Genomic DNA, 14408 nt, shown 5'->3' on the forward strand with positions numbered 1-14408 from the left:
TCAAATTCTCGTTGCTGGCATAGGAAGTTAATTTGTGATTGTTTATTTCCATGAAATTTATGCCAACAGGAGAAATTGTCAGGTGGTTTTTAAGTCCATAGCTATATAATTTAGATATTAATTAATTTTTAGTGTGTTTTTTTCAGAATAATTTTTCATATAAGGAAACAATTAAAGAATATTAGAATATCCTTGACCATTTGAAAAATGAAGCCTTTTCTATTCATTGATGTTGGAAAGTTGTCGAAGTGATATGGTTTCTTTTGTTTTGAGTAATTAAATGACTTGTTTTTTTAAAAATAGAGATATTTGGAATAATAATAAAAATTATTTTTTAAAGTATTTTTTAGTTAAAAATATATTAAAATAATATTTTTTTATTTTTTAAAATTTATTTTTAATATCAACATATCAAAACACCTAAAAATAATAATTTAAAATATATAATTTTTTTTTAAATATAATTGGACCACGGTGCCAAGCACATAATATTAATAAAAATTACCTTGAAATAATTTATTTGGTATTTTTAGAAAGACAATAGTATAATTTAATGAAAAAATAGTTTTGTAAAAAGCTTTATTATGAAATATTTAAAGATATACAAGTTATTTTTTATTTAATTTTTTTTAACATTCAAGGAATTTGAAATACTAAAAAAAAATATGAAAATATATTTAATGTAAAACAAATGTAACTTTAAGATAAAAATATTAATTTATCAATTATAAACCACTTGTCTCATTAATAATAATTGAAACTCTTAATTGAAACTTATCCATTAAAATATCTTCAAATAAACAAATTTCATTTTCCCTCTTTTTTATGAGAAATTTATTTTCAAAAATTATCTCCGTTGAGCGCTTGCAATTTAATTGTCCCAATTGTAGCTGGACCTCATTATTGGATCTTCTTAAAGTCCAAAAACACCCATTTTAAATTCACAGAATTACAAATTAACCTGTCTCCCTTAACCAGAGAAAAATATCAAGCACGTCACTACATCCATCCCTCGCACGCAGACCCCGGCCTCTCAAATCCCTAATTCTTTGCCCCCAAATTGAAACCCTAATAAAACCCTAATAAATTCTTTCCATAAAACCCTAATAATTAAAAAAAAATCAATGGATCACCTTCACGATCACGAAGAGGATGAGCACGAGCACGAGGTGTACGGTGGAGAAATCCCCGATGAAGGAGAGATGGATGCCGATGCTGACATGTCGTCTAGAGCTGAAGAAGACGAGTACCAAGACCCTAACTCTAAGGTCAGTTCGATATTAATAATAATATCTCTCTGACATTTTACTCTATTTTGAAAGTATTTTTCTGGCTTGGATAGGATTTAGAGGATATGAAGAGAAGGTTGAAAGAGATCGAAGAAGAAGCTGGTGCTCTACGCGAAATGCAGGCTAAGGTTGAGAAAGAAATGGGAGCTGTTCAAGGTATATCTCAATTTTTTTTTTGTTTGAATTATTTGATTGAGATGTAGTTGAGGCAATCAGGGTGCTGAAAATTTATGGTATTTTTTTATTTGTTGCTGAATGAAAATTAATTTTGTAGTTTTGGTCGATTTTTGTTCTTTGTATTAATTTGTTGAAGTGTTTTTTGCATCGTGGTTGTGATTTTCCCCCCTTTAGTCGGGTGTTGGGGATTCTTTTGTTAGTTTGATTTGGAGACTATTTGAGGTGGCTTGGGGATGTTTTATGTGTGGATGATTATATGTACTGTGATTTGTAATGAAGTAAAGAGTAAAGTTTTGTATACTTTATATTATGTTGCCTGGTGCCAAATTTTAGTTTTATTGTTAAAAACTCATGTGCTCTCTTGTTCTGTTGGATATGTGTGAAGATTCTCCAGGTGCTTCTGCGACTCAAGCTGAAAAGGAGGAGGTGGATTCACGATCCATTTATGTTGGTAATGTGAGGGTTTACTATCCTTTTCTCTTTATTTTGTCATATTTATATGTTTTACATGAATGTGTACATGTATGACCTGTCAAATTTTTTCCCCGCTGTTTCTCTCTCTGTTGTTGTTTATATATTTTGCAGTGTCAGACTTAGTCTTTTTCCTTACTTTCTTGTGATGATAAATAGATGGGGTTTAACTGTATTTCATATAAAGCATTCAAGTGAGGATTTGATGTATTAAGAAGTTCTGATGGGAGAATACAATGTAGATTCAAAACTTGGGTACTTGATGCCATTCAACATGCAAGTTTAGTTGCTCAGTGAATTGTACTTCATGTTTTGTTTTATCTTTTCTCTCATTCATGAACCTTTGGTTCTCCTTCACACCTTCTAGATATTGGTCTGGTGTCATGGATCCTGGTTCGTGAATTCAAATTCTTATTAGTTGCATTTGATTTATTTTGTCTGTTTCTCATTAATTAGATTTGTATTGTTTTGTAGTGGAAAGTTGCATTCTTTTGCGTATTCCATGTTTCAATTAGTAACAATCTAAAGAACCTTGTCTGACAGAAAACATCGTTGCTGTTTACTTGTGTTCTTAACATCAGGTGGATTATTCTTGTACCCCTGAAGAAGTGCAGCAGCATTTTCAATCCTGTGGAACTGTGAACAGAGTGACAATTTTGACTGACAAGTTTGGTCAACCAAAGGGGTTTGCTTATGTTGAGTTTATAGAGGTTGATGCTGTTCAGAATGCTGTCTTGTTAAATGAATCTGAACTTCATGGCCGCCAGTTAAAGGTTTATGTTTTACTTTATTATTTTTTTACCCTTCTTTACACCTATACTGATAAAGTTCTCCCTAAAGAAGAGTTTGAATTTTAGGACCTCCACTGTAAAGGATTGTTACTTTACTGATTCATTTGGAGTGCGTTTCACTCCTTGTTATAATCAGTAATTACTAGTTCCCAAGTTTCCAATATGATTGTAATTGCTGATATGATTCTCGCTCAGGTCTCTGCTAAGCGAACTAATGTTCCTGGAATGAAGCAATATCGAGGAAGGCGCCCAAGCCCTTATGGGTTCAGGTCCCGGAGGCCATTCATGCCAGCTCCCTTCTATCCTGCATATGGTTATGGGTAAGCACCTAAAATATTTCTTGTCTTTATAATCATATTTCATGTCTTGACTGTTCTTCCACCAGATAATTCTTTGATATTTGAACTAGTTGATATTCCTTTCATTGTAACCTTTTCTTCTCAGAATTAAATATTTGATTATTTTCTAGCAGTACAGCATTATGAGATTTAAGATGTATTTGACCCAATAAAAGGGTAGGAGGTTTTAAACAGTGTCCTTTTCTTCATACCTTCTCTAACAAGTTATATGCTGCTCAGTCCACTTTTTCATTCTGTCATCTTCCTTGCAGGGGTATTAGTTTTGGATTTTTTCAGGCAGCAGATATTAATGTTAATTGTTATGAAGTTACAAACTGTGTTATTGGACCTATGAAGTGATTAATTAATACAATTAGGTTGTTTAGTATAACAAATCCTTGCTCACCTTAAGCGGATGCTAAATCATGTGTCCTTTGATCGAAGATTAGAAAATTTTATTCGTTTACTTTGTGATATATACCATAGTTCTCTTTTATGATTTTTTTTTTTATTGTTGCAATTTTTTCTCTTCATACATTTGAGATGGTTGACTGCTCAAATGTGACCTCTTTACAAGCATTGAGAGATGAGAAGTCTAGCTGCTAGGTTGGCCACTACAGCTGTTCACTAGTTAGCAGGAGTCCTTTCCACTAATGGTTGGATTAGGTAGAAACTCTACAGTTCCCCACCTAGACATGGTTGTAATGTTCCAATATTAAAAGTGGTGGATGTCATCTGTCTAGCAACCTTTGAAAGTAACCTCCTCTGCCTCAAAAGAAAATTTAATTTCTTCATAGAACATCAAGTTAAGGATTGCGTGGAATATAGCCAACCCCGGCTAATTAGGGATTGAGGCCTGGTTTTCAAACCATGGCTTGCTTTTCAACAGAGGATCTTTTATTATAATATTGTTTACTTTCCACCATGTTTATGGTTTCATTTGGTGCATTTTGTGCTATAGATTACCTTCTGTAGCATTATATTAGTTTTCCATATTTCCAGCAATTCATTTATTAATTATGACCAGCTGCATCTATGGGGGAGATGTGATCATTCGTTTTGTTGGAAGTACTAACCTTAATAATCTTGTGCGCAGAAGAGTTCCAAGGTTCAGGAGACCTAAGAAGTACTAACCTTAATAATCTTGTGTGCAGAAGAGTTCCAAGGTTCAGGAGACCTATGCGGTACAGGCCATACTAGGGAACATGTATTCTGTTAGTAGTGGCCAAGTAGTGTGAAGACAGTTGGTGACGACCATATCAGCATTGTGGTTACTTGAGGAACAGAAAGACTAGTGTATCATCATTTGCATGGCAAAGGCTGGCCAGATTTTTCTCAATCAATAGCTTGCAAGAGTTCTGGATTCATGTTCACTGAATCCTACATTTACTTGCCTTTGATGGACAAAGGGTGCTAACCGCGCAAAATGTTATGGAAATGATTTTCATGTACTTGTGACTCCATCTACGGTTTGAGTTTCTCGGTGAGGTTGAGTTGAAACACTGGAGGATTCATAACTGACATTTATGCTTTTATACTTTATATAACTCAAGTCGTTTGTTTTTCAATTTATAGATGCCACGTTTTACCCAGTTTTCACATTAATGATCAGGGCAACTTACCATGTGAGGCATGCATTGTGCCTGATGTTTTGGGCATCCATTTTTTATTCTCTTACTTCCTGGCCTTTTCATATAAAAATTTATTCCATTAACTGTATAACTTAATGATGTGGGAATCAGACTGTTGCATGGGAATTGGGAAATTGCCATGTAGTCTGGTGATTTATACGCTTGTGAAGATTATTGTTTTCTAATCCGCCCACAGGATGCTTCTTCTGATCCAGAATGTAGTCTGTGGTCTTGCAGAGCTTCAATCAATTGAATATGCTGCATCAGTATTAATCTATGAAATTCAATTTCATTGATTAAAAGTTGCGGCGGGGATTATGGTGCAGGAATTGCTGATCCATACAAACAAAGCTGCTCAGTAAACCATTGGGAATGGTTGCCTGCTCCGTTGAGTCATACCGTTCCCTTTTCCTTTGAACCAGGTTGTCGGGAGCACGGGCCCAAGTTTGCAGAATGCAATTTCTTTTATGTACTTGGCCCCCTTAAATCACCCAAAAAACCTTAATAAGCTTACCCGGTAGATATAACTAGTCTCTTGAGGTTTTTCGTTTCTTGCTAATGTGTGTTTTTTTTTAAATCATGAATTTAAAATCAAATGCATATTGAACAGTTTTTTAAAAATATTAAAATAGTAATATATTAAAAAATTTTATTTTTGGAATATTAAGTTGGTATTATAACGGATCATAATGGATCAACCAGTATAAATCAACCAGTATAATTAACCGGCTAAATTCATCACTTGACTTGTAATATTATAATTATCATATAAAAATTAAAAATATTAATTTTAAATCAAACTAATATTAAAAGATAAAATTAATAATTAAACTATTTAATTGAAATACATGTAAAAAAAAAACTTTAGTGAACTAAGTTAACTCCATTAGATTTAATAAGTTATTTATTAGTCAGATTATTTTTTATTTATTTATATAACAATCATGTGTTTAAAGTTGATTAAGAAAAAGAAACATTTAAATAACAAATGATGAATTTTTTTTTAAAAAAAAAGATTTATTTTTTAAAAGTTAAATAAGAAAAATAAACCCTTAAATAACAAAAAAATGATTTTTTTTTAAGTTTAAATATTAGAAAGGCATTAAATAACACCCAAAAAAAAAACAATCAAGAGCATTACCTTACCGGCCAAGGCCCAACATCCGTGATCTTTTTTTTTTAAAAAAAAAAGCCTAGTCATGTTACCTTCCACCATGTTTTGGCTTTAATTTCCTTTTTTTTTTTTTAAATAAACTTGATAGATGATATGTTATTTGCAACTTGTATTTATAAATCAAGAGAGTCGTTATCATGCCTTCAAATAACTAAAAATTTTGGGGTAAAAACTAAATAATCAACATTAAATCTAAAAACTTTCTAATATCAAATCTATTTTCTCATGCAAATATTAAGTGAAAAAACATATTAATGAAACTTTTCTCATTTAATGAAATAAATTGATACCAAAATCGATCATTTTAATGATTGAAATTAGTATCAAACAAGATTTTTTTCACTAGAATCTGATAACTTTTTACCTCTTTTTTATTTTTCAGAATATGAACTAAAAAACTAAAAAAATTTGTTGTTGATCAAATTTAAATGTTAAAAAACTATGAGGACCAAAAAATCTATCAATTAGAAAGTAAAAGAACCAAGTTAACTTTCCACACTAATTTTGAAAAAATTACCTAGTTTCTCTGGTCTTACCTTCAATCTTACCTTTCATCAATAAATGGGAAAAAAACTAGTTTTTAACTTGACTATAAAAAGATAAAATTATTAAGAAAAATCACGACTAAAATGAAAAAAAATTATTGAATGAATTCACAGTGAAATGTAAGAGGGATTGCATTATATTTTTCACAGTAAGAACCTATCACAATTTAGTTTTTATTGATTGCCAGTTTTAAATAATTGTAAAATCAATTGTATTTTTCATGTGTCTATAAAGACTGCAAAAAATTATTGGATAATTCTGGCTTTTTAGCAGTCTACACTTTCTTGACTCATAAACCTGATAAGAACTAAGAAGCATGATCATTTAAATAATGGTAGTTAAGGAGATATTGGGTTGATGTTGGAGATATATTCTCACAATTGTTTAAAGAAAAAAATGAATCTTGATTAATATTAAAGCTAATTAAAAAAAATCAGAAAATAAAATAAAATAATACCACTCAGCACTTTCAAAATTGTGGATATCACAATTATTTTACGATGGATTAGCAAAATTTATGCGGATGCACCCGGCGGCAAAGCCTATATACACTTTGCATTGTCTCCAGCTTAATTGGATCGGGCGAGCTAAGAACCATGGAATTTGGATTTGGACCAAACTCTTAACCTTCCCAGAAACTCAACCCAACGTCCTTGGGTTGATGCACATGCTCTAGCCCAGCCCCTCTAGCGCTCATGAAACCCCACTTGCCTGTTAGCTCCTCCCACGCCCTCTCCCTCTCCCTCTCCCTCTCAATTCCCTTGAAATCCAAGGCCTAAACTCTCAAGTGATCTCGAATTCAGGTAATTTTCTAGCCTTCCTCGTACCTCCTTCAATTTCGAAAACTTTAAACTTTGTCTTCCATGCTTACTTGTCCAAATACTTTTTTTTAGCAAAAACTTCAATGGCTTCTTTTGAAGAAGCCGAAAATAACCCCGAAACTCCATCCTCGTAAGTACTCGATATGCACTCAAAGTATTATTGTTGTTTTCTTTTTTAACCGGGTTTCTTTAGTTTTTTCTAATCTTTTGTGGGTTTGAAATAATTTCCAGGCCTAAGAAGATATATAAAGACCCAGATGATGGGAGACAACGGTTTTTGCTGGAATTGGAGTTTGTTCAATGTCTTGCTAACCCCACTTACATTCATTGTAAGATCATTATTTTTTTTTCTTTTTCCTTTTTGTTTTTCCAGTTGTTGTTAGTGTTCTCTTTTTTGCTGGGTTCTTGAAAGTTTGCATATTTTGTACCCAAAGTGGGGAATTCGTGGGGTTTTTGTATAGAAAGTTTATGCTCTTGTTGAGAACTTATTAAATGGATTCCGATTCAATTATGCCCAAGTTTAGCCTCGTGTTATTTGCTTGCTCTAATGCTGGTTAAGAATAAACTCGAGCTCGATTGAATGTATTGGTGGATCATGCATTGATCCTGTCTTGTTCATGTTTCGAATTAATTAAAATAGTGATTAGTGGAGAAGGAGAGTGTTAATTAGAGTGTTAGTTTTGTGTGTTTTTATGTGTGCGTGAGTGTCCTTTCTTGCCTACATCTTTGTCTTTTAATGCAAGGATACTCTAGTGTTTACTAGTGTTTTTGCTTGAATTTTCCCCTGATGTTGGGTTTTCCTTTGTTTTCCATAATATGTAGATTTGGCTCAGAATCGCCATTTTGAAGATGAAGCTTTTATTGGCTATTTGAAGTACCTATTGTACTGGCAACGACCAGAGTACATGAAATTTATAATGTAAGCGATTCTCTTAAAAGTATGACTGATATTGCTTCAGGCTTTGTTCAGTTCAACGAACTTCAAATTTGAGATAAAGTGAATGACAAGTCTTTTGATGAACTGTTATGAAATATTTTGCTTTCTCTTTCTAGCATTCTTGGCTTGCCTTTTGATCAACATACTCACCAACTAGAATGGTTTCAGGTATCCTCATTGCCTATATTTTCTTGAACTTCTCCAAAATGCAAACTTCCGCAATGCAATGGCACATCCCAGCAACAAGGTTTGATTTTGGCTTTCTGATCACCCTCTTTCTTGCCATTCTGATTTTTTTCAATCTTGACATTGGTTCTATGTGGTAAATAGATATTTGAGATCAACTGAATGCGTGATCTTGTCAATTCACATGTATCTTGTTTTTATTTAAATCTTTTCTAATGATTAGGGCCTCATTGAGATTTGCATTTCTCCTGGTTATATATACTCATAATATAAATGCAAGATGGCATTTCATGACAGAAATATCTTTCTTGATGCTTTATATTTGCATGCATGTTGGTAGCATCTGGCTCAAGGTTTATTCTCCTGGATTTGTAAGCATTTGATGTGACTGACACTTGGTTGACCTTCAAATAGTCTTTTTTTCGTTTTGAGTTAGTGATGAACTAGCACAGATATTCTATGTACCCCAGGAGACCTTTTCTGGAATACCAGTTAAAAGTGATTGGTTTTAACAATAAATTCTTATAATCTTTGTAGTCGGAAGCAATCTGTATATATTAGCATAACATCTGCATAAAATTGATTTCTTTGTTCAAGGATAATTCTCAACTCACTTGTTGATACATGGAACTTCTAGGAGTTAGCACATAGGCAGCAATTCTTTTTCTGGAAGAACTACAGGAACAATCGGTTGAAGCATATTTTACCCAGACCCCTCCCTGAACCTGCCGCTGCACCCCCTGCTCCAGCTCCTCCACCTCCACTTCCTGTTCAACCTGTGCCACCTGTGCCTGCGGCAACTCATGGTATGCTGGCTGCTTCTGGTGCAGTCCCTTCTCCCATGCCATATGGCATGCCTCCTGGTTCTGCTTTTGGAAAAAGTGATATTAGGAGCAGTGGAAGCGAGCGAAGAAAGAGGAAGTATGTAACTTAACCTTTTTCTGATTTAGCAGTGGAAAACATATTAATTAGACGCATCCTCTCTTTTCTTTCGCAAATATCATGGTTTCCAGCATTCTAATGCATATTTCATTTGGTTAATGCAGGAAAGAAGTTTAATTTGAACTGCTATCTATGTTAAAAGTAGTGGGACCAATATATCTGCAAAGGTAGCTATACAAAATCATCTACTGGGTCTATAATGCTGAGAAGTGTCAAAGATTCGATGGGATTTTCTATTCATTTTGCTTCTTTTTGGTTATTGGCCAAGTATTTCATGAATTATTGGTCCTACCGTACTGGTAAACAAAAAGATGATAGAGTAATCAACATCATTGTCCGAGGATTTGCTGAAATACTAGTACATTGTATGAAGTTGATGAAGCCTATGTGGACTAATCAGCTCCAGAATTCTTAGATGGGTCGGAATGAAAAGCAAAATAGCGTCCTTTTGTTTCTTTTTTTCTCCCGGTAGTGAGCATTGTACGGATGTATTATTTGGATAGAATCTGTATTATAGGATTTCATAGTTAACTTGCCAGGAAGCAAAATCTTATGAGTGTAGTGCCAGACAATGGATTCTGTTTGCAAGGATGTTAGAGACTTTAGTTATTTGAATATAGATTTGCGTCTTTACACGTTTCTCTTGCTATATATATATATATATATGATAACTGTTCTCGTTGATTTTTTCCAGCAGGTTTTTTGTAATCATTTTGATTACAATCATATGTTGAACAGTGAAGGAGAACCCTTAACTATTATATTCCTGCATGGGGTCTTCTCTTTATTATCTGCATAATTGCTTTCAACTGCATGCTAAATATGAAGTACCATTAAACTAGATTTGATCTGGTATTAAGTGGATGTACCCTGGAATGACTAAAACATGGGCCAAACTCAACTTGAGTTGTTGATTGATTTGTACTGGATCAACTCTCTCCAATTTCTTTTGAAATCCTGCCGTCTAGGCTAACTTTCTAGTCACAGGTTAACCTATCAGGCTTTAAAGACTGGCTTTTCGGATGCATTGTTTACAGTTTATTCCCTGGTTAGAGTTATGAATTTGAAAATTTAGTATGGGTTGATATCTTTTTTTAATATATTTTTTAAAGTTATTCATTTTAAAAAATAAAATTCATAATTTTTTCTGAGTTTTTTAATTAAATTATTTTTATATCATAATCTAGGTATGAGATTTGACTTGGGATTTTTTCAAGTTATTTTTTTATTTTTTCCTTCAAAATTCAATTATTTTTCAAATTAAACTTCATTTTTTTTATTTTATCTTCTATAAGAATACCTTGTTGCATATTTCTACTTGCAAGTTTTAGTAACTTCGCCTGATTTTGTTGATATTTTATATTTTTATTAATTTTATCTTTTTATCTTTTGATTTTTTAGGATGGATAATAGTTATTCTTTTCAATTTTTTTAAGATGTTGAATTATTAATTTTTTTACTTTTTAAAATAAACTGACATCCATCAAATATTTTTTTTTATATTATATAAAAAAGAACATATTCTACGCAAAGCATGGGCCACTCATCTGATGGCATTTGTATTAGATTTCCAGTTTATGAAACGCGAGAGGCACAACTTTCTTTTCGGAATAAGAAAAGGCTTATGGCTATAGATGGGTTTGAACCGGAAACCTTATAGTGAAATTCTCAAGTCAAAACAGTTGGGACCACGGTAATGAAACCCGACCGGTGTTCTATAAATTGGTTTAAATTAATTAAAATAATATTATTTTAATATTTTAAATTTAAATGTTGTTTTGAATTTATATTTTTTAAGTAACTTCTAAATTATTATTATTATTGTTATTGTTATTATCAAAGCTCAATCTAAACAAGGTATTCGTATCAAGGCAATCCAGCTTTAATGATAGTAGCTGAAACGTCTTCCCTGGATGATATTTATTGATTTGTAAATACATGGAAAATCCAAACCACTCATTTATAATAAAAATGTAATTTCTTATGAGAAAATACTATGATAAAACAAAAAATCAGCATCTACTAGAAATTAGAAAACAATCAATGCTACCATAGATGGTGCTCCCCTCCTTGAAGCCTAAGAGATTGCAGGAGAAACTCTAATGGTTTTAAAACCTGTCATGTTCCAATCATAGGGCTTCCCCCCTCGCAGGGAAGTAATTCCTTGAGCATCATCTACAGAATACAAACAAGAAGAGGAACCTTCAGAGAGTAATGCCATCGCAATCTGTCATTTTCCAGAAACCCACAGTCAAGAAGAAGGAAGCAAAATCATGGAAAGAAATACAGCATCTAACTTCTCCACACATTTCTCCTTTTTCTAACTTCTTGTTCGCTCGAGTGAAGAGATTTCTATTTTGAATTTTATAGCACTGCAGATGGCAACAGTCCCAGGAGGATGATGGCTGGCTCTAGTAACGTATGGTTTCAGATTCAATGAATCCATTGTAAAGAAGAAGACTTTAGTAGATATTATTTGTCCAAGTTCAGACTTTCTTTATAAAAAAATGCAATGTGGAGACTGACAGGGGCAAGTCCTGCTAGCTTTCATGGGGCAATGCGGGCTCTAGGTGACTAGACAGACAGACAGACACCTAATGGCTAATGGCGTGGTAACTTGGCGTAAAATGCTGCAGAAACTCTCGGAATGCCTTCATTTATGGGTGCTTGTTGCCCCCGTGGCTTGCGTACATGGATATTTAAGAAAATACTCGATATTATATGACGTAGTCAATTTTTATTTATAAATTGGTTCTTGTGTCTTTTTTTAAACTACAGGTTAGTTTTCATAATCATTTTTTTATAATATTTTAGCGTTTAGGGTTTAAACAACAGGGCATAACGTAGTTTAGAGATAAGACTGTCTAATGTGACGTGGCAAGTAGCAGACCTGCCAGCTCATGTCCATCCCATACACCCTGCAAAAAGTGTTAGAATAAAGCTCCTTCCTTTTTTGAACATTATCTAACCACGTCATCACATACGCGGAGAAAAAAAGACGCCTCTTTCTCATCAGTGTCGGCTCGTCGAAAAATATTACAATTTTAAATTATTTTAATACGTAAATGTTTGAATTAAATTTTAAAAAATAAAAAATATATTATTTTAATATATTTTAAAAAATAATCACGACCCATCCAAGTGACCTAACTTATATTCGATCGTACCAATTAATTAGTGTAGTTGGTAGCCCAATTTCATTACTATGGTAATTAATTATTACAATACAGCTAGATAACTAAATAATTTTCTCTGCATAAACTAAATTTATACAATAATGACCAAGAAAAATCATGCACGTTGCAATGCATCGTGAGAAACGTTGGAACAAGGGGCGGCGGTATTTTAATCGAAGGGTCATGGATGAACGTCCATGCGTGGCAGTATGCTTAGTCAGCACTCCATATTTCTGCACAAAAACGTGGCAGCCGTTAAAAAAAAAATGATTCTCCACGTGGAAGTGGAAGTCCGTTTCCTGATTTATTGTTTTTTGGACGTTTCAGGGCAAAACCTGGACTGTCTTGCTAGCCTGGTCGCTGTTTTTTTCTGTCTTGATGGCCTTCTGGGATTATTTTTAAGATTATCATGTAATACCAAACATTATTTAGTGAAGATAACATGTGGGACTTGGATAAAATATTGCAATTGGATTATATTTCCAAGGATTAGGGTTTTTTTTATTTTTAAAATAAAAATAATTTAAAAAAAAAATAGATTAAACCATAAAAATAAATATATCTTCAAGTAAACTATTTTAAAATCTAACTCAACTTGATGAGTTAATCTTAACTTAACTTATATGAGATTTATGATAGTCTATATTTCAATCATTAAGATAAAGAGAGAAATCAAATAATAACTAATTGATTGTTTTTTTTAAATAATATTATTTTTATTTTTATTAAATAAAAAATTAAATTAATATGTTTAACTTACTTGATTCACGACACGAGATTTAATGGGATTATAGGATTTCATTTGAAAAGCGCTTTTTAAAATGAATTAATTTTTTTATTTTAAATTAATATATTTTTAATATTTTTAAATCATTTTGATATATTAATCTTAAAAATAATTTTTTAAAAATAAAAATATATTATTAATGTACTTTTATAAATAAAAAATACTTAAAGAAAATAACTACAATCATGTTCTCAATACGTTAGATATCCACGGATTTAAAAATTAAACATTGAGAGCAGAATGTATTTTGGATTACGAATTAAGAACCTGGGCTATTATCTACACGGTATTCGTGAAAGGTGATATAAACATGGAAGAGAAACAGGGAATTCCCAGTTGAATTTGAAATTGAATTTGCATGCCAATTCCAATTTGAACGCCGTGAAAAAATCAGTCCGGACTTTAATTATTTTTGACAGACGTCTTGAATTTTAATCCTTAAAATGCATGGTTCCCACTCTTTATATATTGAAAAAAAAAAGAGGCATAAATCTTTTGGTGACTTGAGAGGATATCAAAAAAATTTTATATACCGGATCCTTAATTTTCAAATTTGATTTTCCTAAATTAAACTGAAATAGCTAGCTCCTGTCAATAATTTATATTAACGAGAAAATGATCATAATTTGTTTGTAATATTTTTCATTTTTCATTTAATATCTTTAACAATTATATTCAAAGACAATACAACTATACTAATCCAAAAAGGTTAGTCCAAAATTAGAAGAAAATGTTTTAACATTTAAAGTTTAGTAAGATTAGTTGGTGTCTCATTAAAATCCAAATTATAAAATCTAATCTTTGTTGAAGAAAGTTAGGTAAGAAATATCCCATAAAATAATAATAATAATGTAATTATACTATCAACTTCCATCCATTATCATATTCTGAAATAATTAAATTTTATATAATTTTTTTAATGAGTAGTAATTGTTTTATTTTTAGAGTAACACATTAGAAAGCATGATTATAATTATTTTTTATTTATAAATTTATTAAAATAACATTTAAAGTGGTTTTTAAATTGCTTTCTATTCATAACCATCAATAACAATACTTTAAATTAAAAAAAAAAACCATTTTTTCCGACTCTAAATTCAGCCATGACAAAGCAAAACAGGCTGGCTTCAACCATCAAGAAG

The 14408-nt window shown here is 31.9% G+C and overlaps 2 protein-coding genes and 1 long non-coding RNA gene across 4 annotated transcripts; 2 read left to right on the plus strand and 1 right to left on the minus strand.

Moving 5' to 3' along the window:
- The first annotated feature begins 974 nt into the window (after positions 1–974).
- LOC105136618 (polyadenylate-binding protein 1) lies at positions 975–4728 on the plus strand. 2 transcript variants are annotated; one of them, XM_011042025.1, is made up of 6 exons: positions 975–1268; positions 1343–1445; positions 1852–1922; positions 2519–2710; positions 2924–3048; positions 4224–4728. In XM_011042025.1, exons 1-6 carry the CDS (start codon positions 1125–1127, stop codon positions 4264–4266), a joined length of 678 nt encoding a protein of 225 aa, XP_011040327.1. In that variant the 5' UTR covers positions 975–1124; the 3' UTR covers positions 4267–4728. The 2 variants fall into 2 exon arrangements, with proteins under 2 accessions (XP_011040327.1, XP_011040326.1); XM_011042024.1 differs by having other exon boundaries at positions 976–1268; positions 4221–4728.
- On the minus strand, positions 3069–4276 carry LOC105136617 (uncharacterized). Its single transcript, XR_844386.1, has 2 exons — positions 4201–4276; positions 3069–4142 (listed from the first exon to the last, which is right to left on the minus strand). It is a non-coding gene; the product is annotated as an uncharacterized LOC105136617 (long non-coding RNA).
- A 2329-nt stretch (positions 4729–7057) lies between the features above and the next one.
- On the plus strand, positions 7058–9938 carry LOC105136619 (mediator of RNA polymerase II transcription subunit 31-like). The gene is made up of 7 exons (XM_011042026.1): positions 7058–7220; positions 7311–7368; positions 7470–7567; positions 8061–8157; positions 8344–8422; positions 8999–9282; positions 9408–9938. Exons 2-7 carry the CDS (start codon positions 7322–7324, stop codon positions 9418–9420), a joined length of 618 nt encoding a protein of 205 aa, XP_011040328.1. The 5' UTR covers positions 7058–7220; positions 7311–7321; the 3' UTR covers positions 9421–9938.
- Positions 9939–14408: the final 4470 nt, after the last annotated feature.

The sequence above is a fragment of the Populus euphratica genome, unplaced genomic scaffold (assembly GCF_000495115.2).
Source record: "Populus euphratica unplaced genomic scaffold, PopEup_1.0 scaffold133.1, whole genome shotgun sequence".
NCBI lineage: Eukaryota > Viridiplantae > Streptophyta > Magnoliopsida > Malpighiales > Salicaceae > Populus > Populus euphratica.